Source organism: Eutrema salsugineum, unplaced genomic scaffold (assembly GCF_000478725.1).
Source record: "Eutrema salsugineum unplaced genomic scaffold, Eutsalg1_0 scaffold_9, whole genome shotgun sequence".
NCBI lineage: Eukaryota > Viridiplantae > Streptophyta > Magnoliopsida > Brassicales > Brassicaceae > Eutrema > Eutrema salsugineum.
Window position 1 is genome coordinate 5,765,819 of NW_006256342.1, and position 27,956 is coordinate 5,793,774.

At 33.0% G+C, this 27,956-nt stretch overlaps 5 protein-coding genes across 5 annotated transcripts; 3 read left to right on the forward strand and 2 right to left on the reverse strand.

Annotated features, from left to right (window-relative positions):
• Nucleotides 1-8,433: 8,433 nt before the first annotated feature.
• LOC18009227 (3-ketoacyl-CoA synthase 6) lies at nucleotides 8,434-10,979 on the forward strand. Its single transcript, XM_006391067.2, has 2 exons — nucleotides 8,434-9,543; nucleotides 10,225-10,979. Exons 1-2 carry the CDS (start codon nucleotides 8,499-8,501, stop codon nucleotides 10,671-10,673), a joined length of 1,494 nt encoding a protein of 497 aa, XP_006391129.1. The 5' UTR covers nucleotides 8,434-8,498; the 3' UTR covers nucleotides 10,674-10,979.
• A 2,512-nt stretch (nucleotides 10,980-13,491) lies between these two features.
• On the forward strand, nucleotides 13,492-15,315 carry LOC18009228 (zinc finger protein CONSTANS-LIKE 6). The gene is made up of 2 exons (XM_006391068.2): nucleotides 13,492-14,623; nucleotides 14,885-15,315. Exons 1-2 carry the CDS (start codon nucleotides 13,643-13,645, stop codon nucleotides 15,101-15,103), a joined length of 1,200 nt encoding a protein of 399 aa, XP_006391130.1. The 5' UTR covers nucleotides 13,492-13,642; the 3' UTR covers nucleotides 15,104-15,315.
• A 1,313-nt stretch (nucleotides 15,316-16,628) lies between these two features.
• LOC18009111 (LOB domain-containing protein 42) lies at nucleotides 16,629-17,832 on the reverse strand. Its single transcript, XM_006391069.2, has 2 exons — nucleotides 17,568-17,832; nucleotides 16,629-17,300 (listed from the first exon to the last, which is right to left on the reverse strand). The coding sequence occupies exons 1-2, from the start codon at nucleotides 17,755-17,757 to the stop codon at nucleotides 16,777-16,779; spliced, it is 714 nt and encodes a 237-aa protein (XP_006391131.1). The 5' UTR covers nucleotides 17,758-17,832; the 3' UTR covers nucleotides 16,629-16,776.
• Nucleotides 17,833-21,820: 3,988 nt separating this feature from the next.
• On the forward strand, nucleotides 21,821-23,370 carry LOC18009109 (ribulose bisphosphate carboxylase small chain 3B, chloroplastic). Its single transcript, XM_006391070.2, has 3 exons — nucleotides 21,821-22,068; nucleotides 22,651-22,785; nucleotides 22,909-23,370. Exons 1-3 carry the CDS (start codon nucleotides 21,886-21,888, stop codon nucleotides 23,137-23,139), a joined length of 549 nt encoding a protein of 182 aa, XP_006391132.1. The 5' UTR covers nucleotides 21,821-21,885; the 3' UTR covers nucleotides 23,140-23,370.
• A 374-nt stretch (nucleotides 23,371-23,744) lies between these two features.
• LOC18009222 lies at nucleotides 23,745-24,132 on the reverse strand. Its single transcript, XM_006391071.2, has one exon. It carries the CDS (start codon nucleotides 24,050-24,052, stop codon nucleotides 23,786-23,788), a length of 267 nt encoding a protein of 88 aa, XP_006391133.1. The 5' UTR covers nucleotides 24,053-24,132; the 3' UTR covers nucleotides 23,745-23,785.
• Nucleotides 24,133-27,956: the final 3,824 nt, after the last annotated feature.

The following is a 27,956-nucleotide window of genomic DNA, read 5'->3' on the forward strand; positions in this document are numbered from 1 at the left end:
GTATATATTTAGTGTCTAGGAGTTAAGTTTTGATTGGTAAAAAATATACTTTAACAAATATAACCTAATTCAAGATAAAAGATTGGTTATTCGATGAGTGACAAAATGTTTTTACTATTTAGAGTAATGTGATTTGTTATAACTTTTTCTTCTATTTTCTGAGTATTTCTGTTGATTTAATCTTTTTGTAAACTTCCCATAATAGTTTTTTTACTCTCTTTTACTTAAAATTTTTAAATGTAAAACACTTTTCGTTTACTCTAATTATAATTATAAAAACCTAAATTCTTTAATTATTTGTTCCTTAAAAAAATCAAACATATACATGAAAACTTCTTGTACATCTTAGAGGAGAGAGCAATATCCTTCGCTCTCTCCTTCTTTTTGTTAGCCATCTCCTTGGTATATTATCTGTAAATTTTGACTCTCTCTTTGCCCTTTACTTTTTATATTTTTCTCTTTACACAAATTTTTAAAAATGCAGCAAAAAATAATAATGAGAATGGAGATAACGAAGTACCTTATTAATAGCTAGTACTTTTCTCTCTTAATTTTCCTAGAAGCAATTTTTCCATTGACCACATAATCTTCACCACATATGTATAAATCCAAGAACCTCTTTGTATCCTTCTAATTTTGTGCATTGAACTACACAGAAACTACCATTAGTGTGGTGATATCACTGCCTTCTACTCTGTTATTCTTGGAAAAAAAGATGGAACAACCTTTAATTTAATACGCATTGCCGTCTACTTTGGGGCAGTCTTTACAAACGATAAAAGAGTGAAATCTTACCAACTTGAGTGTCAAGTAACAGATAACATTAGCATTGTCTCCTCTAAACAGCAAATGGAACTCTCCATTCTTGATTTTTTTGCCTAAAGAGCCACCAATACTCTTGTGGGAATCAGAAACATGTCAACTTTGAGCATCTCCGCCTGGTTTTAAATCACAATCTTCACACTTTCAATAAGCGCAGTATCAATCTTATTGATGCAGTTGAGTTCAGATTCAAAAACCATTAGCCCAAGTTTTCTCAAAATGACGTCTTATGATTCTATAGTTCCATTACCATATACTATCTGGTAAGAAAACTTGCATGATTTTAAAATATTTTCAAGGTTTTGGTCACACATTTCCATTTTCTTGACATCTTCATTTGTTGGGATGATTTCTGTAGAAGTAGAAAACTTAGGTACTGAAAATTGGCATATAACAAACTCAAATCAATGACTTTAGACGAAGAAACATTTGAATTAAAAAAACATATTAAAATTCCAAACCTTACAATTATAAAATTCCTCTGGAAAGACTATACATACATGAAAATATAGTAAGATAAACTGTAAATTTTAATTGTATTAAAATTTGTTCCCAAAATGGTTACTTACATAGTTACATCCGTGATTGTAGTTGTAACATTTTCAAATTTAAAAATATAAAAGGTTTATCAATCATTCCAACTGGTTATGTTTAAAAATAATCATATAATTAGCCGAAAAGAATTTTAATAAAGCTTTAAATAGTTTATTTCTGATTCTCTATTTTAGTTCGTAAATAAATTTTTAGTTAGTAAATAACTCACATCTCTATTTTGTTAAGAGATTACAATTATAAAGATAGTAAATAATTCACAGCAAATTAATCATCTCAGTTTTACCAAGTTATTTCATTAGATGAAGTTTACTATATTTGTAAAAACTATCACCGTAATAATCAAATTTAAAAACTATGACCATGATAACCATTTTATTTCATCTTTCCAATTTCTAGGAATAATATTAATGATATAATAATGAGTGCTATTAATAAAAAATGGACATTTCTTTCTTTTTTAATTTATGAGATTATTAAAAAAAAATATTGGTGTAAATACTTTTTTCATAATAAATTCAAAGCTGATGTGTCATAAGGAGAAGAGCTGATGTGTCAAGTTTGTGAGACACAACCCACTCTTTATATAATAGACTAGGTGAAGACCCGTGTGTACACACGGGCTTGTATACTTTATAAATTTATAATTTATGTTGTATAATATGATACTTGTATGAAAAACATCTTAACAAATACAACCTAATTCGATATAGAAGCGGTCATTTGACAAAATGTATGAATTGATATATGTTGAAATTATTTTTTTGTATTTATTTTTATTATAATGTAAACACATTTTTCAATTTTCTGTAGTTTTTACTCTAAATTTCCAGTTAGTTTCGGTTGTGATCAACCACATATTAAAAACTAAAAAGAAAATAATTAATGTTTTCTAGCTTAAGTTATATGATCACTTAATTGAAAGTTTTATATTATACATGAAATTTAGATTATCAGCTTAAATTGCAGGAAACTTTCTGACTTTTTTTATATGTTAACAATTAGCACACACAAAAAAAAACTTACATCCATGCAAACTACACATCGCCATATCACATTTAAGAAAGTACAAATACTTTTCTATAACTTCTAAAATTACGTAAGGATCTAGTCTTACCAATCGTTCTTTCATAAACTTTGCACCCCAATAATCGAGCGTAGAAAGAATTATTGCCTTATGGGGGAATTACATTCTATTTCTGTCTAAATATGAAATCGTTTAATAACACACTGCCTAAATTATGTTATAACAAAAATACCTAGATAATGAATACAAAATGTGATCATATTGTGATCCTAACTCCTAAGTCTCGTCTCCCATGAGAGCAGCTGAACAACCTCCAATTAACACTCATGAGGAATAGAAGATGATAAAACAATTACTAATTATGCAGACTGGGAAATCATCCGATCATAACAAATTTATCGATCATTTATGGTCATCACAGTTTTAAAAAATTACTCTTTTGATATTCTTTCCCGAGAAAACTTTTTGTCCTCTCACTCCTTCTAAATCCTTCTCTGCTTTCTCTATAACCTCCTCTTTGTTGTCTTTATTACGTCTCCCCCATAACATTTGTAAGTTGTAGCCCAAGCAATAAAAAAAGAATGAGGTTAAACCATACAATTAATTCATCATAATGGCAACAAACATACATAGTGATATCAACATTCGCCTTTACCATTTTTTATATTTTCTCATTTTAGAGAGAACACAATTCGTTAAAATGTTACAGGTTATTTAGATACGCAAACCCACTTTCTACCAATAATATCAAGCTATTTAATCCTTCATAAACTTCTAACTGAATTTTCGTGCGACCTTCTTTCTCCAATATCTTTTTTTTTCTCAAATCTTCTCCAATATCTGAAGATAGCAATCACCACCTCTTGAAGTCATAGCCATGAGCACAGTTACTTCCTTCACTTACAAACTCGTATAATCCCAGTGAAATTTCAAAACTCGGATTTAAGCTTTGCCATTAAAATCCGATTGAAATTCTGACTAATGATTCAAAGAGGAATTTGGCAGTAGTAAAGAGATGAAATGAGTTCCAAGACTCATAAATGTCTTAATTATTATTTTAAAATTTAAAATATCAGATTTTTTTGTTAACGCTGATGTATCACATAAAAAAATGATGATGTGTCAAAATTGTGAGACACAACCCAACTTTTATATAATAGATTTGTTATTTGTCTGGACGCTTTATTTGCTTCGTATTCGTTTAACAAATAACAAGTATCCATCGTTGTCACAATAGATATTTGCTAGTACATCTCAGGTAACATGTACAATATTAAATGAATGATTATGATAAGCAATATGACTTTACCAACTGAATTTTAAGCGGGTAAAAAAAAAACTAAGACAAATGACATGCAAGTAAGTTATGAGTGATTTGCAAGTAGCAAGTAATATGGGGCGATAAGTAACCAGCAAGTATAACATTTTTAACCAAATATTGCCATGAATTTGCGAGTATTTGTTTTTAACAAGTCAAGAGCGAATGCAAAAAAGATATTTGAGTATACCTATAATCTTCGGTATTTTTGTGTGTCTATCCTGAAATGATCAATCGCTACTACTGCATGTAAAATACTTTCACATAAAATAAATGAAAAAATAGTATAATCCAGTTTACAAAAATATATAAACTAGTCCACGAATATGAACTATAAAGATGAATTCTGAACGATAAAACATAATTCCTTTAACCAAAAAAATCATAATTCATTTGTCTTCTTAATCATCCTAATAATAGCAAGGGGACAAAGACTAGAAGTTTAAGTCAATCTTTCATCTGGTTTGTAGAATTGATAGAAAACAACAGATGATATGAATGAAGACTTATTGTCCAAATAGTAACAATGACATTATTATTGTCCAAAACCAAAACCAAAATTAATAGGGATAGTTGGGAAGATGGTCTCCGTTATGATCAATCCTGTCAAAACTCGCCCAATACTAATCCAAGTAACACGTTTCTTCATTATTATTTATCGCTAGTCAGCTATTTATATTTCTTCTAAATGGAGCTAAAGAGAAGTCACCACAATTTTGAGTCCAATATTTGGAAAACAACTAAGATTCGCATGATTTTTATGGGATGATAATTGTTCCAGTTTTATCAATAGAAAATAGACGTACAATAAAAAAAAAGAGCATCAAATCAAACATATCCACGCTAATACTAAGAGACCTCATGAAGGCATTAAGAGTTCAAAAGGACCCTGAAAACCCCTTTGATTGGTTAGTTATAAAGTGGATATTTCCAGGAATATAATTGTATTAGTCGATAAAATAAGCCATACAATTAATTTTTTTTAAAATGCATTTCTACGCAATAGATTTGGTTCACTGGGTAGTTAACGTTTCACAACTTTTTTTTTTGTTTCGTTTGCTAGTATGATTTTATCATGGGTTATAAGAGAATGCTAAATGGTGATCCAATATTTTTTTTTTGCTAAGATGATCCAATATATTTGCTGCGGTTCTACTACCTCTAGCACATTTATCACGCATATCTTATCCTAAAGATTATGTTGAAATAATGGACTGAACACATTATTTTTCCTGGTAATTAGTCTGAACACATGTTAAAGAATTCCTTTATATATGGTTTTTTTTTAATAATCTGCTAACCTTGACATGGTAAAGAATCAAGAGATGGACAAGTTCGTTGGATATAATCAAATCTGAAGATGAGCAGATTATGTCTTGCCTTCAATCAACTACCACCTGGTTACCAACGCTGGGTTAATTCCTTTATAGGCTGTCGTAAGATATCAAACAAGACATGAATGAGGATTGCGAAAGTTTTAACCTGAGATGGAGTGCAAGAAACAACATTTCTCACATGCAGTATATAAAGTAAGGAAAACAATAAATACAAAAATTGCAAAATAGTTGAGTGTTGCAACTGATTCAGACTGAAATGGTTATTCTGCTATAAGATATACACGTCGAGAGATTGATTGATATACACGCAAGTATATTGAAGAATAAGTGTTGGTTACATTTTGTTAAACGACTTATGAGGTAGTTGGCAGCTGGTTGGTCCGAGTGTCCGTGTATTGCTTTAATAACATCACATTATCTTTGTGCGGGAAAATGCCTTTAGTTATTCATGTTATTTGTATATAGTGGCGGAGCAAGAAAATTTTATCACTGGGGCATAACTAAGTGAATAAAAAATTTATGAATGAGGGCATTAGTATTAGGCTTAATTAAATACACCAAATTTTTAAAATTCATTGGGGGCGACCGTCCCCCCCGACTTGTATCATGTGGCTCCGCCACTGTTTATATACATGGACTATATGAGTTTTAGTATATAGGGTCGTAATTTACATGTAGGAAATACTGTTTTCAATTTTCTTATAAAATAAAATATACAAGTATTAAGACAAAATGTCTTTTTTCAACAGTTTCAAAATCAATCATCTAGTTAATTGCAAATGAATACAGTATACTTTTTTTGGTTTGTTAAAGACACATGAATATACTAAATGGAACGATATTTGCAAGTTATAACTATAAATATACTGATATGCCCTTTAAACTAAATAAGAACTAGACTGATTTTCATGAAACGTGAAAGTATTTTAATTTCATTTTTGTATAGAGTACGACATAAATTGTATGTAGTGTACGTGGCTTTTGGTAACATATATATTAGGGTTGTCAACATATAAATAACAAACTAACCTTGTACCAAAAAAATATAAAAATATAAATAAAGTTCATATAGTAAAGCTTATTGACATATCTATACAGTTGGTATTTATGTTCCCTACATTGCTCATAAAAACTAATGTACCTTCCAAAGGCCATCAATTTTACTGTCGTAGTCAAGGCTAGAATATATATATATATATATATCAGTTTTTTTTAGATTTTAGGCATTCAAATTTATAATGTTTAGGAGTTAGGGTTTAGGATTTTGGGCTTAAGTTTTAGTTCTTATATATTAGAGTTTAGAATTAAGGTTTATCTTTACACTATTTTCTTATTTTATAAAAAACATAGATTATTTCAATAACTTTGATATAAAGTCTAGACTATTTATATACTTTCTACCAATATAATTTTCACTGATAAAAAATTCATTACTACCATCTCTCATGTAGAAATGATTAATTCATCGATGGTGTATCAACGAAATCTAAATAAGGGTTATTGATGCTCATGCAAACTTCTGACGGATTGGATATATGAAGGTTATGCAAAATAGAATTAAATTTGTATTCCAACGAATAAAAAAATGTCTTTAAAACGGTGGATAAAGCAAGTTCGATGCTAAATGAATAAGACAGTCCACATAGTTTTTACAAATAAGATGCGAAAAAAAAACAATTCTGGATATAGGTTAATGTAATTTCGATGAGAGTTTTCGCGTTTTAGGCCGAGCAAAAAGTAATAGACTGTATCGGAAAACCATATAAAAGTCATTTTGTCAAAGGAGGATTAGAAAAATTATCTTCATGTACATTTATTCTGAAAGGTGATGGAAGAACTGTATTTGGACTATGAAATCGGTGTGACTAATGAAACACAGACACATTTTATTCGTATTAAATGAGAGTACTTTTCAATCTGGTGAACAGTTCCAAACTATACTTCTTTATCGAAATTTGTTGGCATTAATGGTCTCACTATGGGGCTACAAAATTCGTCGATGTTCAGTTTAGAACATATCCTGTAATTATTGTGCAGATTCATTAGCTATACAAGTTTTTGATCTCAATTCCTCTAGAGTTTTCTCTAAAAATGTAAAGATCTTGCATTGTTATTCAAAGTATGGAACAAAATTTATGTTTGGTAAAAAGAATCATAGCAGAAAATTTTGAACTTTATTTGCGGTTTCGATGGATCGTCCTTATACATGAAATCGTCGGATTTCGAGATTTGTCTGCTTTCAGATTCCAAGTCAAACATAGTAACTACTGTTTTGATTTGCCTCATATTTTCCGAACTATGGATCTCAAGATTTGTCTACTTGCACTTTCCAAGTCAAACATTATAAACTACTGTCTGATTTTCCCTCGTGTGTTTCCACATTCAAATAACCATTGGGCCCAACTAGAGGAATTTCATAGTAAATTTAAAAGATTAATAGATATATCACCTTCGCGTATTTACTTTTTAAGATTAATAGGGCATATCATCAACTTCGTTACACTTTCAAATGCGAATAATATTTTAATCATCGTCAACTTCGAGCGTTGACACTAACCCATCCAATGAAAATATTAAGTGCGATTGTAAATTAAAAAAAAAAAAACCTGTAACTCTGTAAGGATGTATATACATCACCGACAATTAAACGCCGAATGTACTTTATGTAACCATAAACTTCTATGATTTTAAGTTTTTAACGCTATTTGCCACGTACATGGGTAATTAATAATTCCAAACTCAGAAGTAACTTTACGTACATCCACTTAATATTTTTTTGGGGGTATAAACGTACATTTAAATCATGCGCAAGAAACTATTTAGTACTAATTCTTCCATTTGTGGAACTACACTAACTTAAGTGACAAAAGAAAGAGAGAATAATATTTACACAGTATTTTTGAAAACAATGTTTTCTAGGATACATAAATAAATAAATGGAACAGTACTGTTTAGCGGGTACCGGGCTATATGATCATCAAATCGAAGTAGTTACCAAACACTTTGATCTCGATTGAAATCAAATGCTGACACGTCTCTGCTCTTTTTATTTATTTCTATCTCAACAACAAATTTCAACAATGTATGAAATATTTTATAGACATCAAAGAGGAACAGTCTTTATCATTTGCTCTCATCACTTGCTTTTGTCTAGTTACAACTGGAAATAGAAGAGAAGTAAAACATATATTATTTGACTTTTCATAATATTACTAAAAAATTTCCAAACAAAAATAAAGCAAAATTAAATAGAGAGCAAAGCTAGAGCGTTGGGTGACGTTGGACTCTTCATTAACTCCTCTCATCTACCCCTTCTCCTCTTTGCCTTTATATCCTTCACCTTCCCTCTCTCTTCTTCATTAACTCATCTTCAAAAACTTAATCAAACAAGAGTACTTACATATTTGTACAATTAAGAAGAACTCTCTCTCTCTCTCCGAAGATGCCTCAGGCACCGTTGCCAGAGTTCTCTAGCTCAGTGAAGCTCAAGTACGTGAAACTTGGCTATCAATACTTGGTCAATCACTTCTTGAGTCTTCTTTTGATCCCGATCATGGCAGTCATCGCCGTTGAGCTTCTTCGGATGGGTCCAGAAGAGATCCTTAATGTTTGGAACTCGCTTCATTTTGACCTAGTTCAGGTTCTATGTTCTTCCTTCTTTGTCATCTTCATCTCCACCGTTTACTTCATGTCCAAGCCACGTACGGTCTACCTCGTTGACTACTCTTGTTACAAACCGCCAGTCACGTGCCGTGTCCCCTTCGCAACTTTCATGGAACACTCTCGTTTGATCCTCAAAGACAAACCTAAGAGTGTTGAGTTTCAAATGAGAATCCTTGAACGTTCTGGCCTTGGTGAAGAGACTTGTCTACCTCCGGCTATTCATTACATTCCTCCCACACCAACCATGGAAGAGGCTAGAAGCGAGGCTCAGATGGTTATCTTCACGGCTATGGATGATCTCTTCAAGAAAACCGGTTTAATGCCTAAAGATATCGACATTCTCATCGTCAATTGCTCTCTCTTCTCTCCCACGCCATCTCTATCCGCTATGGTTATCAACAAATATAAGCTTAGGAGTAACATCAAAAGCTTTAACCTCTCGGGGATGGGATGCAGCGCGGGCTTGATCTCAGTTGATCTGGCTCGTGACCTGCTTCAAGTTCATCCCAACTCGAATGCGATCATTGTCAGCACTGAGATCATAACTCCTAATTACTACAAGGGAAATGAGAGAGCCATGTTGCTTCCCAATTGCCTCTTCCGCATGGGCTCTGCGGCTATTCTCATGTCGAACCGCCGGTCTGACCGGTGGCGAGCCAAGTACAAGCTTTGCCATCTTGTCCGGACGCACCGTGGTGCTGATGACAAATCTTACTACTGTGTCTATGAGCAAGAAGATAAAGAAGGAAACATTGGGATCAACTTGTCCAAAGATCTCATGGCCATCGCCGGTGAAGCCCTTAAAGCTAACATCACCACAATAGGTAATAATAATATACATATATCATCTGTTTCGCATTAATACCCTAACAATAATGTCAAGTTGTCAACGGTGGAATATAAATTTAAGAGGGTAGGCATTTAATTAAATTTGGTTTGGTTCGGTTAGAATTTTATTGATTCTGTTCAGGTTTTGATTCAGTTAGGTTTTACATAAAATATATATAATTACGTCCACTATATATATATATATATATATATATTAGTATAGTTAAATGTACTGTTTGGTATATGTCACTCAATGAAAATTTAGCTTATAAAATTCAGTTGCATGAAAGTAAAGTTTGATTGGGTTTCGGTTTGAGAAATATGGTTGGATTTTATAGAAGAAATTGATTGAACAAACAAGTTATTGTTCCGTTTGTTTTATTTTGGTTTGAATCCTTACCATTTTCGAAAACATTTTGGGGGGTTCCTTAGCCTAGAAATTATGGTTTGGTTCGATTTTAGGTTTGGATTCATTTAGGTTTTTCAAAAAAGAAAATTACGCTCAATATTTTTTAATATGACTAAATGTATTTTTTGGTAGGTTACGTAGGTTTATTAAATGGCTTCTTTTTATGGAAACTTTAGCCTATTTCATTCGGTTGCATTAAATTATGTTTGTTCAATACAAAAATTATGGTTTAAAAGAAAATTTATTTGGTTTGGTTTTGAATGAACAGGTCCTTTGGTCCTACCGGCATCAGAACAGCTACTCTTCCTCACGTCCCTAATTGGACGTAAAATCTTTAACCCAAAATGGAAACCATACATTCCCGATTTCAAGCTAGCCTTCGAACACTTCTGCATCCACGCAGGAGGCAGAGCCGTCATCGACGAGCTACAGAAGAATTTGCAGCTATCAGGAGAACACGTGGAAGCCTCAAGAATGACACTGCATCGTTTTGGTAACACATCATCCTCGTCGTTATGGTACGAGCTTAGCTACATCGAGGCTAAAGGGAGAATGAGGAGAGGAGATCGTGTTTGGCAAATCGCGTTTGGGAGTGGTTTCAAGTGTAACTCTGCTGTGTGGAAATGTAACCGTACGATTAAGACAACAAATGATGGACCATGGTCCGATTGTATCGACCGATACCCTGTCTTTATCCCTGAAGTTGTCAAACTCTAAACCAAAGTCAGATCTTCAAGTATGGCTTTGGTTATGGTTTGATTTTGTGTACGGTTTAGGTTGATTTACTTCTTTGGATTCGGTTTTTTATAAGGATTGGGAAATGGGAGGTTAGAGAGAAGATAAAGCAAAGCATAAATGTTTGTATTTATTTGCTCTGCATATATACTTACAATCTCTCCTTTTCATTTTGGAATATTTTTTAGTTTCTCGTGCTGTAATTAATAACTTGTGGTGTATCAAATAAGAATATTGTTCTTATTTATTTATCTATAAATCGGAAAAATATAAGCTTTCTTGTTGTTATCGCTGTCGTCCATAATATTGCTTAGTGCTTTTACCCCATCTGATTTGGTTTTAATGTTATAGAGATAAGGAATCAGAACAAAGAAAAAAAAAAGATAAGGAATCAGAACAAAAAAAAATTAATACGTAAATTATTGTATGCAGAGAAATTTTGCTGAGACATTTGGAGTCATGTTTTGACCATTTCTTTAAGCATTTATTTTTGTCTTTTTGACACCTTTGTTTTTCTCGTCACGATCTTCATTTCTTAAAGATGTTACTGAAATATATAACATACTGTATTTGGGGATTTTGTGTTTTACTATGGTCGTTTGTACAAATGGAAGAAATAAAAGGCAACACGGTTATATAGATTAACAAATTTTGTCACTATGTAAATAATGTGAGGTGAAATGTGATATTACTAACCACATAGAAGTTTTAAGAACATCACCAAGAAATATTTCATTACTTCAAATTTGAAGTTTAAAGTATTTCAAAAACAGTTTCAAAACTTCAGGTTCGGCAAGTCACTATATTTTCTCAAAGAATATAAACTCCTAGTTACTAACCAGTCTACGTTGATCTAATTGGTAAAGGAATGTTTATGTGGGCTTCCGCCACATGGATTCTATTTGGATAAGCTCATAAGACACTAAGACTTTTACATAGTCTTTTCGGACCCAGAACTCTTCGATGAAAGTGGGATCATGCGTTGATCCTCAATATCGGAGTCTCCGGTCCTTTGTAGAGAATGATGCAGAGACCCCACTGACCGGAGTGAGCGGTCATCGGGATCCAGACCAGCTGAATTATAAAAAAATGGAAAAAAGGAAAGAAACCAAAATTAGTTACTATATACTCGCTTATGGTTAAACATTAAATTTGTTTTCAATGACAGGTATGAGATATATATTGGGCCAATGGGCCTAAATCAGTTAAAGGAGCCTAAAATTCCAGCTTATTATATAGTTAGCTTAAAACGTCCGGAATAAAACATTTGACCTTCGAACCAACACAACAACAAATGGCTCTACCGATTTGACAAAAGAAAAAAAGAAAAAAAAAATCAACCGACTTCTCCCCACTTACTGCGTTACTAATTAGTAATCAGCGAGGTCGCATGATGATGGATCGGTCACTTTCATAAATTTATAGTTAGTGTGCTACTGAGATCGGATTCAGAAATGGTGTCAGGTTAGAGTTCAGTGTTTGATTCATGATAAAGTCAAATTTGTATCTAGAATCGGGTAGTGTCGACTTTGTCTTAAAGATGAGCCTAATCACAATTGTTAGTGAGTAAAAAAAGGTAGTAAAGGTTTAAGTAAAAGTCCTAGATCGCTAGACCTTAAGATAAAAGAGTAATCACATATATTTACTATAATGTAACATGTATGATGCCAACTCAATGTTTTAATTAACCCATTACCCATATATATTTTGTCAAACTATTAAACTATATTTTCTATATGAAGAATATATATAGATACATGATTTTCCTACACATATAGGGTAAAAGTTTAAGGTTTAACGGCCACTTATCTAATTTAATCAATAATCAGACACAGAAGTTATAGTTCGTACAAATGCTACAAATCATAGAAACATCATTTTCCAAGTAAACGAATAAAGCCAGGAGCTGTCCATGTTATCCATCGATCCTCTTATCTTCTCAACAAAAGGTAGATGCCTTTGTTTTTGAAGTTTTCTGCATATTGATGTGGTCCAGCACAAACCATTGTTGATAGTTATCCATTTTATATATTTTTCTTTTAACCCAATGTTTTCAGGAATACTTAATTTTGCACGTACTTTTTCATTTTTTCCCCATCTTTTCCAGTTTTCTGCTACAATTAGGAATATCTACCTATTATTTTTGTGCTTCAATACACCACAACCTACAAAGACCGAAACTATCGATGCAACACATATAAAAAAAGTGCGTCAAATTGGACTTACACACACACACAAACTATAAATACTTTTTCCTTGTCTCTAAAACTTTTTTTTTTCTCTAAAACTTCAAGATGAAGATCTTGAACATAAAGGGGATGTAAATATATCAACACCATAAGTAAATGTCATACTGGACTTATATCGACACAATCAATCAAAACCTCGCTTTCTACAAAACACGAGAATAAGTCCATACTATCCGACTTTTTCCATGGAAAATAACGCATTTATAACCAATATTTTTATCAACTAACAAAATCCAAAAAAAGGACTGGGCAACGAAAACGACAGGTGGACCATAAAGATATCCATCTGATTAAGAAGCTGGCCAATCGAAACACTAAGAATAGGATCATCTTGAAGAACTCAACCAATCAGAAACGAGATAAGGCCTCTACATGGCCCTCATGGGTAGCATAAACAACCAAAAAGTGCATCAAAGGTTTATTTTAATCACACTCCCAATTTACAAAATGATAATAAAAAAAAAAAAGTTCACATCGTGTGGGACATGTAGAAGACTACAACACCTCTAAACTTTACCCTCACTGCCTCATAAAGACAGAAATGTAGTCTCCCTTTTTTATAGCCACTTCTCAAAAACTGAAACCTTTGAAGAGAGAACTCAAACTTCGATAAACATTCTTTTTGCAACTTAGTCGGCAACTAGTTTTTACACAAAGTAAAGGTTTCTTCTCGTTCATGGTGATAAGTATAAAAATTATAACATGATGAAAAGTTTGGCTAACGCGGTTGGAGGAAAGACGGCGAGGGCATGTGACAGCTGCGTGAAGAGGCGGGCACGTTGGTATTGTGCAGCTGACGATGCTTTCCTTTGCCATTCTTGCGACGGTTCTGTCCACTCAGCGAATCCTCTTGCCCGTAGACACGAGAGGGTTCGCTTGAAATCGTCTAGTTCGGGGAAGCATCGCCACGCCTCCTCCTCACCACCTCACCGAGCCACATGGCATCAGGGCTTTACACGTAAAGCTAGGACTCCACGTGGAGGCAAGAAGAGCCACACGATGGTTTTCCAAGATCTTGTGCCGGTGATGAGCTCAGAGGATCAGAGCTACGAGGTGGAAGATCAGCTCATCTTTCAGGTCCCTGTGTTGAACCCTATGGTTGAGGAGCAATGCGTTAACGAATCCATGGAGACAAAGATCGAGTTTCCGATGATGCCCTTATGTTTTAAGAGCAGCGATGAAGAAGATGAAAACGCTGAGAGTTGTCTGAATGGTTTGTTCCCGACCGACATGGAACTCGCTCAATTCACTGCTGACGTGGAGACTCTCCTCGGTGGAGGGATAGAGCGAGAGATCCATGACATGGAAGAGCTAGGGTTAGGTGAGATGCTAAAGATTGAGCATGAGGAGGAAGAAGTTGCGACAAGAGAAGTGTGTGATCTAAATGACGCTGATGATGAGACTTCTCCATTTGAAATAAGCTTTGATTATGAGTACTCAAACAAGACGGCATCAGAAGAAGAAGGAGAAGAAGAAAAAGAAGACGTAATTAAGAATATGACGGGCGTGAAAGTGAATGAAATGAGTTGTACGGTTAAGGAAGAGAAGAAGGAGAATGTTCCTATGCTTAGATTGGACTACCAAGCGGTGATTTCCACTTGGGGTGGCCAAGGAACCCCATGGACAGCCCTCGAGCCACCTGAAATAGACCTCGACATGCTCTGTTGCTCACCCAATTCCACGGTATGTCCTCTATCCCTTGCATTTATCTATCCACATTATTCAATATGTTCTTTATACAATCAGATTGTTTATACATGGTCCAAACTCATATTAATCCCAAAACATATAAAAAGCCAGATTTTATTGCAATTTAAGGACTGGTTTAAAACTAGTAGAATAAATATTTTACCACTAGGCCACCACCTTTGTTATTTTTACTATAATTATTGCAAGCATTGTCACTAATTAACAAAATTACTTGTTTGTGTAATGAATATTTAGGCGCATCAACATCACAACCACTTTCACGGCCTAGGATTACGCATGGGAGATGCTGGGGATGGAGGAAGAGAAGCTAGGGTTTCAAGATACCGAGAGAAAAGAAGGACAAGGTTGTTCTCTAAGAAGATAAGGTACGAGGTGCGTAAGCTGAATGCGGAGAAAAGGCCACGAATGAAAGGAAGGTTCGTGAAGAGATCTTCAATTGCTGCTGCTCACTAAGAAGATCTTAATTAACTATATATATCATTTACTCTGCTTTCTTGTTACTTCTTTAATTTGTTGCTAAATTTTGGTGATTGTTAGCTTTCTTTTTCTGCAATGTTAGAAATTTTTGCACGTTTTGTAAGCTACGTATGTAAATATAGATATATATCACCAAAAGGTTTGACAATCTTGTAAAGACTTATTTATAAAGTTGATACAACGTGAAATTTTGACTGCTAGTAACCAAAGTAAAAAACATAAGGATTGTTGTCACAAATACGTTTCTAAATCTTAGAAAATTTGGGAATATGTTGGTTTGTAATTTATCAACACTATTCTGTGTCAGTATCCGTTCTACAAACTAATCGGATATTCCGATATCCTCTAAAGTCCGGATATTTAACCGGATATCTGATCTGGTCAATAAAATTTTTTACATAATTAAGAAAATTCAGAAACATAGAAAAAATCAAAATTCAACCCAAAAATAAAAATGTTGCATGAACAAAATTTATTCAAATTTTTTTACAAATAGAAAATATAGAAAAAAATTAGACACGTTCTGATCAATTCATTTGAATATATTAATAAAAAGTTGAAAAATATTTTGTAATTTATAAATAATTAAACATGAAAATTTTAATTTTTGTAAGATTTTGTAGAACGACCACAAAAACTAAAATCATTAAACAGTGCATTTTAAATTTATATATTCAAAATTATATATATTTTTGATTAGTCAGAACAAAAATTTAGTTTAATTCAAAACGAATTAAATAAACAGATTAGCTTGTTTTGATATTTTTATCTATAATCAGTAGTTAAAGCATCTATCTCTCGGATCTGGAGAGAACGAAATGCGAGACGTCATGGTGATGTCCCAAACTCATTATAGCGGCTTATCTCTGATCTGGACAAGGTGGTACGCAACCGTCTCAGCTCTTTATGCAGGGCGGGGGACTACAGCTACGCTGATGGTCTCGAAATATGGTTCGGAACCAGAAGTTAATTCGGGCGAAAAATCATCTTTACTCAAAATTATTATAAAAACAGTTCGTGCTCTGTTTTTGTTTCTTTTCATTTTCAACTAAAGACTATGTAAAGAAATCTGTTTTTTTTTAATATAATTTAACATAATTTTTAAAAAAAAAAAATCAGTAGTTAAACATATTAAAAAATTAAAATAAAAGTAAAGATAAAACTAATTTTAAATACTAGTAGTCATAGTAATTGAGATGGCCCAACTAGCCGATACCGAAAGTTCCCAAAAGTTTGTCCATTTCCCAATATCATGGCATGTATTGCTAAATTCTATTTCCTTACAATCTCATGTCAAAATCGTTTGTACTAATATTTCATTTATAATCTTCATATGCAGTTGGGTAATAATTTCAATATAATTATGCGCTCCTTCTGATGATCTTAATGGTGTTCATCATCAAGATAAAACTATAAAGTAAAGATAATCTAATATGTCCTGTATGTATATAACGCGTTGATGAGACTTATAATCTAATCAAATATACCACATTGACTCACATTAATACCAAATTTTATATACATAAGCCAGTAGACCAAGTTTGATTTGGATTTCATTTTTTTCCTCCTTTTAAACAGAAAGTAAAATTATTAATTTAAAAGATATTTATGATAGTAATGCTATCTAATTTTTGTCCTTGTCATAGCTTCTATCCAAGCCTGAGCTCTAAGCCAACCTCGTTGGTATCGACTTGATCATCAAACCCAAGATTCGAACTTTGATTTAATGGAGCTTCCCTTGGACTCTCCACATTCTCCAACGCCAACTGACCATAGCCATGCGTCGCACCAGAACTCCCGAGTTGCCACGCGTCATGACTGCATTCGCCTGTTTGATAACTCACTGTCTCAGCGATCCGTTTGAACCGGCCAGTTTGTGTCTTGGTCTTGTTACCATTAACACGTGGGGCCAGGGACAGGCTCTCCGAACTGTCGCCGCCGGTTGTTGGATCTTTCACCACGTGGCGTATGTCGTAAGTTCTGTGAGGAGGAATGATCTGGTGCGACGCGGATGCACTGGGAAGTGGCGTGTGAGTGATGGGCAAGCCGTTGAGCACAGATTCAACGGCGGCTTGGCACTGAGCCCAGTTTCCGGACCACATCAAACCCACCGAACCGTCCACAGGGTTCACGATCCGACCACACGCCTCATATAGCAATGACCTAAATATTGCTAACAAATTTTACAAAACACAATGAAGGTTATGGTATTAAACAGGAAATTGAAAAAACAAAATGTCCCTAGCTACTTTAAATTGATTGTGCATGTAAAAGGTGTGTGACGGAATCTAAAATAGTTATTCAGATCCTTGTTTGATATACTGTTACCAAATCTCTCGTAGATCTCTCATAATCCCAAATACATTGTTAGATAATTCCATGGACCGTTATGTTTAACAAAATGATAACTCAATGGAATATAATTGCTTTCAGTGTGTACCGGGACGAAGGTGGTCAGGACCGGATTCGATGAGGTTAAGGAGACCGGCTCGGCCGTAGAACTTGGCGAGGAAGAGTGTGGCATTGGCTTGAGAGTCTGCGGATTTGATCCATTGAAGGCATGGTCTTATGGTGCAATCTTGGTTGCAGCCTTTGCGTAGGACTCTACACCCATTGCAGCTGATTCTCATTATATGTTTATAAGTGGCATATATACGTATGATGTGTGGTTTGTGAATTGTGAGTTTTCTTGGAAGTGAACTCAATGAAGGTTTGTGGACAATTTGTATTTATAAGGAAGAAGTTACTACTACAGCTGAGTCATAAAGTGAGTTGGTATTTTTCATCTTTTGCGTTTCTTGGAGAAAGTGGTGGAAAAAAACTGGTTGCAATCCATGCTTTATGATTTTGGTTTTTTTTTTTAATAAAAAAAACATTATTACTTTCTCAAAGAATAAAGGATCCGTATTTTTTGTCTGTGAAAATTTTCATTATAATTTTAAAATGTTTAGTGTTTGGAAAAAAGAAGAAGAAAAGACCAAGAAATGAGGGGAAGGAGGTTGTGTGTTTCAGTGAAGTTGGCATTTTGTTTTGGCAAAAGTTGGGGAGTTCCTTCTTCGGGAATGCCAATTTCCTCTCTCATTCTTTGGGATTTGCCCTCCATGCACTCCAATATTACGATTTTTACCACTCATATTTATCCATATTAGTAAATTACGTCTCACACTCAATCAAAACCCACTTCGTTTTAATCATCGTACGTCAATCCTCATCATATCATCGTTTGGGTTGCGTCTGACGATTTTTGTACCACTCATCTTTATCTCTCTCTATATACTCGTAGAATATTACATGGAAAATTTAAAATTCAAATTAAAAGGAAAAAGCAAAACAAAATAAAAGAATTATGTAAGGGGTACTTTTGTAATTGAGTGTTAGCAGAGGTCCAGAGGGGTAGAGATACGAGGAAATATTGGATATGAAAAGTGGGAGACATGCACGAGAACCACCCAGAGATGATGATACCGACAAAATAAACAAAACCAAAAGAAGTTTTGAAATTTTCGTGAAACAAAAAAAAACTAAAATAAAATCAAAAGGCAAAAAGGTGGCACGTGAGTTACACGCGAGACAAACTCTACTGTCAATATTCAGCACTGAAATGACTATGATGTCCTTTTTTTTTACCAAAGCTTCTTTCTACTCCAGATTTTAGGGAGGCTATACGGATTGGACCGTAACTTTACGTGGAAAATACAGTATTTATTATTTCTACGTGGCATATTTCTTCTTTTAAATTGAATGAATGATATTAATATATGTTGGTTTACTTCATTAATGCACAATTAAAAAAGAAAAAGTAATAATAAAAATAATGAAATCAATTATAAAAATAATTTAATTAACAAAAATAAACAGTAAATAATTGAGCATTTATAGCTTTCTTAATCTGTATGTAAATATTCAGAAAATCAACTATAATGAAACAGAAGGAATATATAATAGATCGTACAAAATTTAATTCATCTGCAAAAATGGACGTGGTAGAAAAATGGGAAACAAGTTGATATTGATTTACGTGTATGTATTTTGTTTAAACAGTATAAAAAATTTGAGTATGATTAAATTATTATTTTATATTGCTATCACATCATTTTTGTAAACCAGTTTGTAAACACTAGATTTGAAAAGCGTTAATATTCAAATTTTATTGTTACAAAAATAATAATTACAAACGTTACAAGTTTGCTTTTTTAAAAGAAAACAAACAACAGGAGGCGCGTGTAAAAAATCTGCCCACTGGTTTTATTACAAGAAAAAGTGTTTTTCATGTTTAATTGGCTATTGAAGTATGATTTTAGGATTACTTTTCAGAAAACGTTTTTTTACAACTTAAGCCTTACCGAAAAAAAGATACGTCATTAATAAGACAATTAAATGTCTAATTTAGAAAATGTTTTTGTTATATAGTCCACGTACGAATCCACTCTTACCGTCTTACGAGGTGTTGGAGATTGATAAAGCCGACGTGTGATTGATTATCTACTCAGTTCTTTGTTCTTTACACACCCATAGCGCATATCTGTGTAATATATTGACGTTAGAAAAATAGGATTATCATTACCAATTCATGAGCTTGGTTAATTGTTCTTGGAAACAAAAAGTTCAATGCTTTAAAAAATAAAAAGAAATAACGTTCGAGTTTTTTTTTTTTGCTAATTATCATGTTCGAATTGCATTTTTATAGCTAAATTCAGAGCGGTCTCAAATTATTTTTAGACCCTTTTCAAAATTTTTATTCAAAATATATTTAGTATGATATAAATATTTTTTTAATTAACTGAAATTTCTTAAAGAAAATTTTTGTTTTTAATCAGGATTCTGTTCGAATGCTCCACTCGCACATGGTGGTAGACGATCAGGGCCGGCCCTGACCTAAAACCCATGAAACAAGGGCTTTAGGCGCCAAATTATATATCAAATTTAGGGCATCATTTTTAACAAATTTTCCTTTAGTGTAGTAGTTTGAACAATATTTCTGCCTCTCTAATGTCTGGAGTTCAAACTCCTATGTCTGCATTTTTTTTTTCAGTTTTTTAGTTTGCTTTCTTTTTTTATTTGATGGGCATTATTTTGAAATTGCGCTTTAGGCGTACGGAGAGTTTGGCCAGGCCCTGTAGACGACTCTGGCTAGATTCCTCTATAAAATTATTCTCCCATTATTCTTCATTCTTGTTTGCTAGTAATCTCGGTGTGTGCGGGCTCATGTACAAGTCACCGCTATGAACGTGTGGTCAATAATATGGTGTCATTTTATTAGACTAGAACTTCTGACTTTCTTTTTCTTGTGTTCTTTACACATTTTTGTGTTGTTGCTTTGCTCCAGTTATGTCTCAATATTTTTTAGATTTTCATATATTAATGATAGTTTTGAATACTTATTTTTTTTTCAAAAGTCTAAAAAAGTTTGTGAACCTAGTTCGACCCGGTTGGACTACGTTGAATCGTGATCCAAAACGCTCTTTGGTTTGTACTTTAAAAATATTACTCTGGAGTTCTCCTAACTGTTGGGCTTCCCACTAGATCAAATTATGGGGTAACTGGGCCGAAAAAGCTGAGTTTTGAATTATAAAGACTGTCTCAACCCTTTGTATGAAAGTGGAGTGAAAACCGTGTAATTAAGCATCTTGTAGAGGTGACAACGCCACTTAGCACTAACGTATCCGCACACTTGTTTTGATGTAACCCTTAATGAGTATGGCCGTATGGGATGGTAACCCTTTCATGGTATGAACCCTTTTGTGGGTTTATTTTTACTTCCCACGGAGACGTTGCTTCAACTCTGTAAAATGATTAACCTCTGTGTACTGTTTTATTTTAATTTAATATACTAATAGACAAAAATAAAACTAAAAACATTGAACACCTAAAATCAAGGTTACTGTCTTACAAGTGGATCTTATATGCCTTTATGAACAAGTGGCCCTGACACTTTGAATCTTCGATTGAGCCGTTATCAATTTGCAACTTGTTTTCTGTTACAATTGGGAACAAGTAGCCAATTAAAATATAAAAGTTCATGTGTGACAACAATGAACTTTGGAGAGGTCGGCATTATAATCCGAAGCGTTAGACAGGTCCACATATAGTTATTGCATATTTCTTAGAATAAAACAGAACAGTTTGAAACTTCTCTTAAATGAACGAAATCATTCGATTCATGACAATCCAACGACACTATGAGAGTAAGAAAGAAGTCACCGATTCTGATATATGTTAAATTATCAATTTAATTATCTTTCTCGATAACTTCAAAATTGAAAGCCATCAAATAAAAGTTTTTTTTTTCTTTCAAAATTGAACAATGTATGCTTTTGTTTCACATCAACGCACAAAGTTAGAGTGTAGAACAAATGAAGGGCTACTAGAGGCTACCTTTGATGAGATGAGATAAGATAAACGGGTTTGTGCGACGTGGCAGAATCTATGGTCCAACAATATTACGATAAGACTCGACGACGATCCAAGAACTATGCTCAAAGCTCTTCATATTTTTATAGAAAAATTATGATCATGATTCATGTGGCCGTGGACGCCTAATCTATCTCAAATTCAATCAAAACCATTGGAATTGTAGAACAAAAATATGAAGAAAAAGAAAAACATAAAAAAAAACATCAACAATTTAATTTTAAAGAAAACAAATTTCTACAAGATCAAAAACTTTTTGCTATATAAAGACGATTTGGGAATAGATGCAATTCGCTCTCAAACTGATTGCACACAGAAAAAAAGTGGTCTAAAGAGGAAGAGAGATCATGGCTTCATCGGTTGTATCATCGGCAGCGACATTTTCCGGCGTGAACCGGATTCCAACTCAGGCCAACATGGTGGCTCCATTCACCGGTCTTAAGTCATCCGCCGCCTTCCCTGTGACCCACAAAACTAACTTCGATATCACTTCATTGGCTAGTAACGGTAGCAAAGTCCATTGCATGCAGGTCCATTCTAGATTCCTAATTATAAACTTATACTCCCACTAGTATGTCGGTACTAGAAGCATTTCCATATTAATTTGTAACCATATACTTTGAGAGGTAACCAACTAAGTGAAGTGAATCAATCCAATCACGTGATGCTCATAATTAAAAGGTGTCCCGGAGAGGCAAATAAAAAAGGTCTACAAATTTGTTTTGTTATACAATAAGCCCCCAAAATTGTTATTCTGTTTTTTGTTTGTTCTCAACAGGAAAGTGAAACTAATATAGGTTATACTTAAGTATGGCACTCATAAAGAAGAAGACAAAGAAAACCTTGTCTTTTATTGAAATTACATGGCTTAAAAAAGAACTTATATATTAAGATAATTTAGTAAAACTTGGTCTGGTATAATCGCAATAGACTCTACAACTTATAAAAGTCAATAATATGAATTATGCAAGTTTGAATCTGAATAGTGACACAATTAACAGTGACAATTCTACTATATTTCTTTCTCAATTTTAGATCGATGACTTTATCTCAATAACCATTTTAGACTGAATTTTAGTCCATAATAGTATAAGTGAGCCAAAGATGTGTAGGTGTGGCCACCGGTTGGAAAGAAAAAGTTCGAGACTCTCTCTTACCTCCCCGACCTGAGCGAGGTGTCTTTGGCTAAGGAGGTCGACTACCTTCTCCGAAATAAATGGATTCCTTGCGTTGAGTTCGAGTTGGAGGTAACATTTAATCAGTTCTTGATAAAGAATCTTTCTAAATCAACTTTTCTTGGACAGTTCTTAATCAGTTCTTGATAAAGAATCTTTCTTTTCAACTAAAACGACCACGTACGTCTTGGACAGCACGGGTTCGTGTACCGTGAGCACAATAAGTCACCGGGTTACTACGACGGACGTTACTGGACAATGTGGAAGCTTCCATTGTTTGGATGCACAGATTCGTCTCAAGTGTTGAAGGAAGTTGAGGAGTGCAAGAAAGAGTACCCCAATGCCTTTATTCGTATCATCGGATTCGACAACTCGCGTCAAGTCCAGTGCATCAGTTTCATTGCCTACAAGCCTCCCCACTTCTAAATTCACTCTCCTTGATTGAAACCAAACATTTTCTTTTATTCCATTCTTTTTTCTTGTTTGATTTCTCCATTTATATGTCTGTTACTTCTTGTTTTGACCGGAAGAAAACCGATAATTCTACACCGGTTCGAACTTCTAGCAAATCGAGTATTAGACCGAACCAAAGCAAGTTAAAAATTGGTTAAAGTTAGGTATGCCGACTCTTTATCAAACCATACCAAACGGAATCCAAAATTCAGTTACTCATATAGGAATTGGATTACAAGTAATAAACCGGAACCAAATAACATTCAGTTGACTTCGACCCGAATATTATCAAACAACTTAATGTGGGCCTATTTAATTTATTATCCAAGGCATACTACTTTGGAATTTGGCAAGATGCACTCTTAAAACAAGCCTAGGCACGGCATGTGTATGTGTATATGTGCAATTAACAATTTGTCAGTACACTATTAATAAGGTATGAGCATAGTTACGCACTAATTCTTAAATCTAGATAATTAATTTCAAATGAACCCCCATTGAAGGATAATATTTAAAGGAAACTTATCTAGCATGAACTATAATTCCAATTTTTTTTTTTTTTTGAACTGAAACTAAAATTCCAATTATTATGTTTTTTTTTCTTCGGAAAAGAAAAGAACTATGAGGAATGAGTTAGATTCTTGAGGTTCCAAATATCATCGTCCCAAAGAACATCACTGAACAACAAATTGTAGTTTCTTCCAACGAACTCAACGTCCCAAAAAGGCAACCACACGGTGCTCCACGTCATCTCCTCCACCACTCCTCCGCCCCACAATACCTCCTCCTCCTCCGCTGCCGCAGCAACCGCAACCGCCATGGCTGCAACAGCCAATGAGTGATCATCAGTCTCCTCTTCCTTCATCTCCTCTCTCTGTCTCTTCATATTAAGAAGTGTTAGTGGTGATGATGTGATTGGTTGTGATCTTTTTCCTTTTCCTTTCTTTTTATTTGGTTCTTACAATTGGTTGTGATCTTGTTGAAGAGAGAAGTCAATATATTTATAAGGCAGCGAAAGTAGTTAGTGCAAGGAGACATATGGGAGTTGGAGATAGAGAGAGACGTGAAGTATTGTTTTTAATTTGAATTGTTTTACCGACATTGGTTCTATGTATAACTCAGTTGCCTCACGTCACACTCACACATCTGTCTGCTTTCTTTTGCCCTACGTGTCCTACTTTATTTCTTTTCTTTTTCTCCCCACTCCATTGACTCCAAATATCCTCTGCAGTGTTTACAGTTTAAACCAAAATATCTAAAGATGTAAACAATGTTACCAGACAAAAAAATTAGACTAATTCATAAAATTTGGTGTAAATTATATCAAATTAAATGATCAACTGAGAATGGTTAGTAGAAGTAATCCGACTTTTGCACAAAGTATTAAGTGTAAAAACAATTAATTATGTGATAAGTTTTTCAAATGAAGAACTTCAAGTAGTAATTTCCAAGTGGGAAATTTTTGATGTTGAATTTTTTTGCTATATAGTGTGCTTCAAATTTGGAATATTTTCAAACACATACCCGTATGCAAGACGTTGTGGATTAGTCTTTTGGAATGCCTACAAATATAAATAAAAATAAAAATAAATAAAAAAAATAAAAAAAATTTGGAATGCATAATTTTTGGAATGCCCACGAATATAAATAAAAAGTAACAAATTTACGTAAAAAGTAATGAATTTTTTATTTTTGAAATATATGAAATATGTGGAATCAACAATACAGTAGAAAAAGAACTTAGTTACACAGTCTTACAGAAATGAGATTGACGTCAAAAAAAAAGTTATAGAAAAGAGATTAGTTAATTTAATATACTCTTTGATCATTCTTAAATATTTGTCGAAAATTTAAAACATCAAAAAGATCGCCACGTGAATCAAGAGGCAAGTCAGCGAATCATTCGACGTGAAACTCAATTTGATTAATTAATTAATTAATTATTTATTTATTTTAACGGCAGTATTAGTTTATTATACTCTCTCCGTTTCATAAAAAATATTATTCTAACATTTTTTAAACTTATTAAAAAAACTACTTTACCTTTTATAATGCATTAAATAACTTTTTCTCTAATTAATACATTAAATTAATAGGGTCAAAACTGGAATATTATTTAAAATTCTGCATTGAAAATATAAAACAGCACTTTTTATAAAACAAAAATAAAACCTTAAAACAACACTTTTTATAAAACGGAGGGAGTAAAAAAAATAGCATGCTGCATGCTAAGCTAGCTTTATTCATTTCTTAATTTATTTAAATTGTAAAGATAAAATATATAAAGTAGAGTTAATTAGCGTATATAGCAATCAAATTGAAAGAATTAGGTAACCGGTAATGAATTTTTATCATTTGCCATAAAAGAGAGAAATGTTTTATATTGTCTAAAATACCTTCTAATTATAATTTATATTGAAAACTTTTGAGAAACGATGGTATATCGTTGCAATAACGATGCAAACATTTTTTTCATTAAGAATACGTCATTTTATATAATTGTTAATTTGTTATTTCATTTTCAAATAATTTGACAATGTATGATACTTTGGATCTCATCTTAGTTTAGACGTGAAGCCTTTAACAAATTGTGTTAGAAATTGCACTAGTTCTCATAAACTATGGGACTATAGATGATTGATTTCGAATCCAATGATAATCTTCAGATTTTGAAGCTCAGTGTCGACTGTCGACGGCGTTTTCTGTTCGGTTGGATTTCAGCCACGTCGTCTTCTCTAAGAGATGGAACATATAGCATCACATAATGTGCCTACTTCTCACGCCATCTCCTCCTGTAGTTGTACATTTTATTATAAGCTAGATTTTAGTCGGCAAATTGTTTTAGCACATTATGTAAGTAACATGTTATAGTATCCAAGATTATCTGGTCCAAGCAAAGTATGTTTCTCTCTCACTTTTAGAACGTATTACTACGCCACATGATCGGGATCTCTAATACCGATATTAGGAGCAACCCTTTTTTACTTATTTTTATTATTTTGGTCGACAACCTTTATTAAGTCTACAACTAATATATAGATGTCCTAGATTTACCATCTCTGAGTAGTAAGTTTTATTTTCAATATATATATATATATATATCATTTTTTTAAAATATATATCACAAGATATTTGCAGCCGATATCATTTTTTTAAAAAACTCATTAATTTCTGTTTGATAAATGATGATTTATACCGTATCTTACTTATCTCTGTACCCTATACAAACATGCATATCATATTGTAGCAACATTGTTATAACAGTGAAAAAAGTACTACAGGTACAAATTTTAAATATAAAAGTATAAATAAATGACATCTAATGCAAAAATCCAAAAAAACCTAACTTAAGTAAATTACTTTAAGGGCACAGCTCAATTCTAAGTCGCATACTATTTATATGGTAATTTAGAAATATTAAAAAAATAATTATAAACGCCGACGAGAAATTTGTATATGTTATTTAAAAAAAGAAATTGCGTGTGTTTCGTTTTGATTTGAAAAAGAAGTCATGGTTTTCTAGTGGGGTAAAATATAAAACTTAAAAGGGGGTCGTGTTTTGCTAGTGCGAGTGTAACTACCCAAAATGGAATAGGTAAAAAATAAATTTCTAAAAAGGAAATGATAATGTGAAACAAGAAGACAAAAAATGTGTATATCACAATTAGGTAAGGGCCCCAAGGGGCAAGTTGAAATTGGTTTGGATCGGAAGCGGCAGATGGCAAGTGGACCAACTCTCCGTCTACCTTCATTTCCTTACTCTCTTAGTCATTATCACCATGCCACGTTTTTATTTTGCAGAAATGATTTAATTATAGAAAAAATTAGGCATGGCCGATAAAGATTTGAGTTGGACTGTTTTGAACTTTCATTTCAGTTTTAGATTATTTAATTAAGAGTTTTCACACAAAATTCAAAGTCAGAATAAAAAACCACAAACTTAAAGCCCAAAAAAAAAACTAAAACCAAAAACTATACATCTCCCATCCATTCTAATTTCTTAGTTGTATATTTTTTGAATTTTGAGAAAATTCAAAATATTTTACATTTTTATAAGAAATTCATATTATGTAAAATATTTGAAACCCAAACCACCTGGTGTAATCCAAAAATTATTGCCAAAATTTATGTGTATTAAAATTATAAATTGTCAATTATATAGTGTGACTGGCTTTTATAATCACAAGTTACTAAATATAGTTTTTTCGTTTATCAATCTTCAGATACATATGAATTTTGTCTGTAAAATTGGTCAATATGTTATTTTTGGATTTTTCCACTAAATTTTCCTTTACTTAAAAAAGACTGTCTAAATTCTTAGATTAACTATCTAGAGAAATAAAAAAATAAAAAGCAACACATACCCGAATTCTAGTCACATTCACCACATGTCGACAGTCATATTCAAAAATCCAATTAAATAACATGGTGTATTGCAAATTGCATGCATTAGAGATATTAAAGTCAAACATATTAAAGTCCCATATCACGTGAATTGGATCATGGATGCCGACTAAATATTTTATCGGCCTACAAGTTTATCATCGATCTCTAACATTATCCAAACATTAACCAAAGAAATACCATTTTCGAGCACCGCATATTAAAACGAATATCACCCTCCCGAGAAAAAAAAAAAACTTACGTAGAGAGAACGGTATCATCGTGAATACCTTTAACTTTTCCGCTTGAGATCATGTGAAAACCATTATCTTTCCTATTTTAACTCCTACCTCAAACCCAAAGCATATACATCTTAGCTCATGCTAAATTTCGTGTGTATGTTAAAA

Coding starts and splice junctions, on each gene's coding strand:
- LOC18009227 (XM_006391067.2), top strand. CDS start 8,499: ATGCCTCAGGCACCGTTGCCAGAGTTCTCTAGCTCAGTGAAGCTCAAG. Junction 9,544..10,224: donor AGCTAACATCACCACAATAG/GTAATAATAATA, acceptor TTGAATGAACAG/GTCCTTTGGTCCTACCGGCA.
- LOC18009228 (XM_006391068.2), top strand. CDS start 13,643: ATGATGAAAAGTTTGGCTAACGCGGTTGGAGGAAAGACGGCGAGGGCA. Junction 14,624..14,884: donor GTTGCTCACCCAATTCCACG/GTATGTCCTCTA, acceptor ATGAATATTTAG/GCGCATCAACATCACAACCA.
- LOC18009111 (XM_006391069.2), bottom strand. CDS start 17,757: ATGAGAATCAGCTGCAATGGGTGTAGAGTCCTACGCAAAGGCTGCAAC. Junction 17,301..17,567: donor TCCTGACCACCTTCGTCCCG/GTACACACTGAA, acceptor AAAATTTGTTAG/CAATATTTAGGTCATTGCTA.
- LOC18009109 (XM_006391070.2), top strand. CDS start 21,886: ATGGCTTCATCGGTTGTATCATCGGCAGCGACATTTTCCGGCGTGAAC. Junction 22,069..22,650: donor GCAAAGTCCATTGCATGCAG/GTCCATTCTAGA, acceptor AAAGATGTGTAG/GTGTGGCCACCGGTTGGAAA. Junction 22,786..22,908: donor GCGTTGAGTTCGAGTTGGAG/GTAACATTTAAT, acceptor CGTCTTGGACAG/CACGGGTTCGTGTACCGTGA.
- LOC18009222 (XM_006391071.2), bottom strand. CDS start 24,052: ATGAAGAGACAGAGAGAGGAGATGAAGGAAGAGGAGACTGATGATCAC.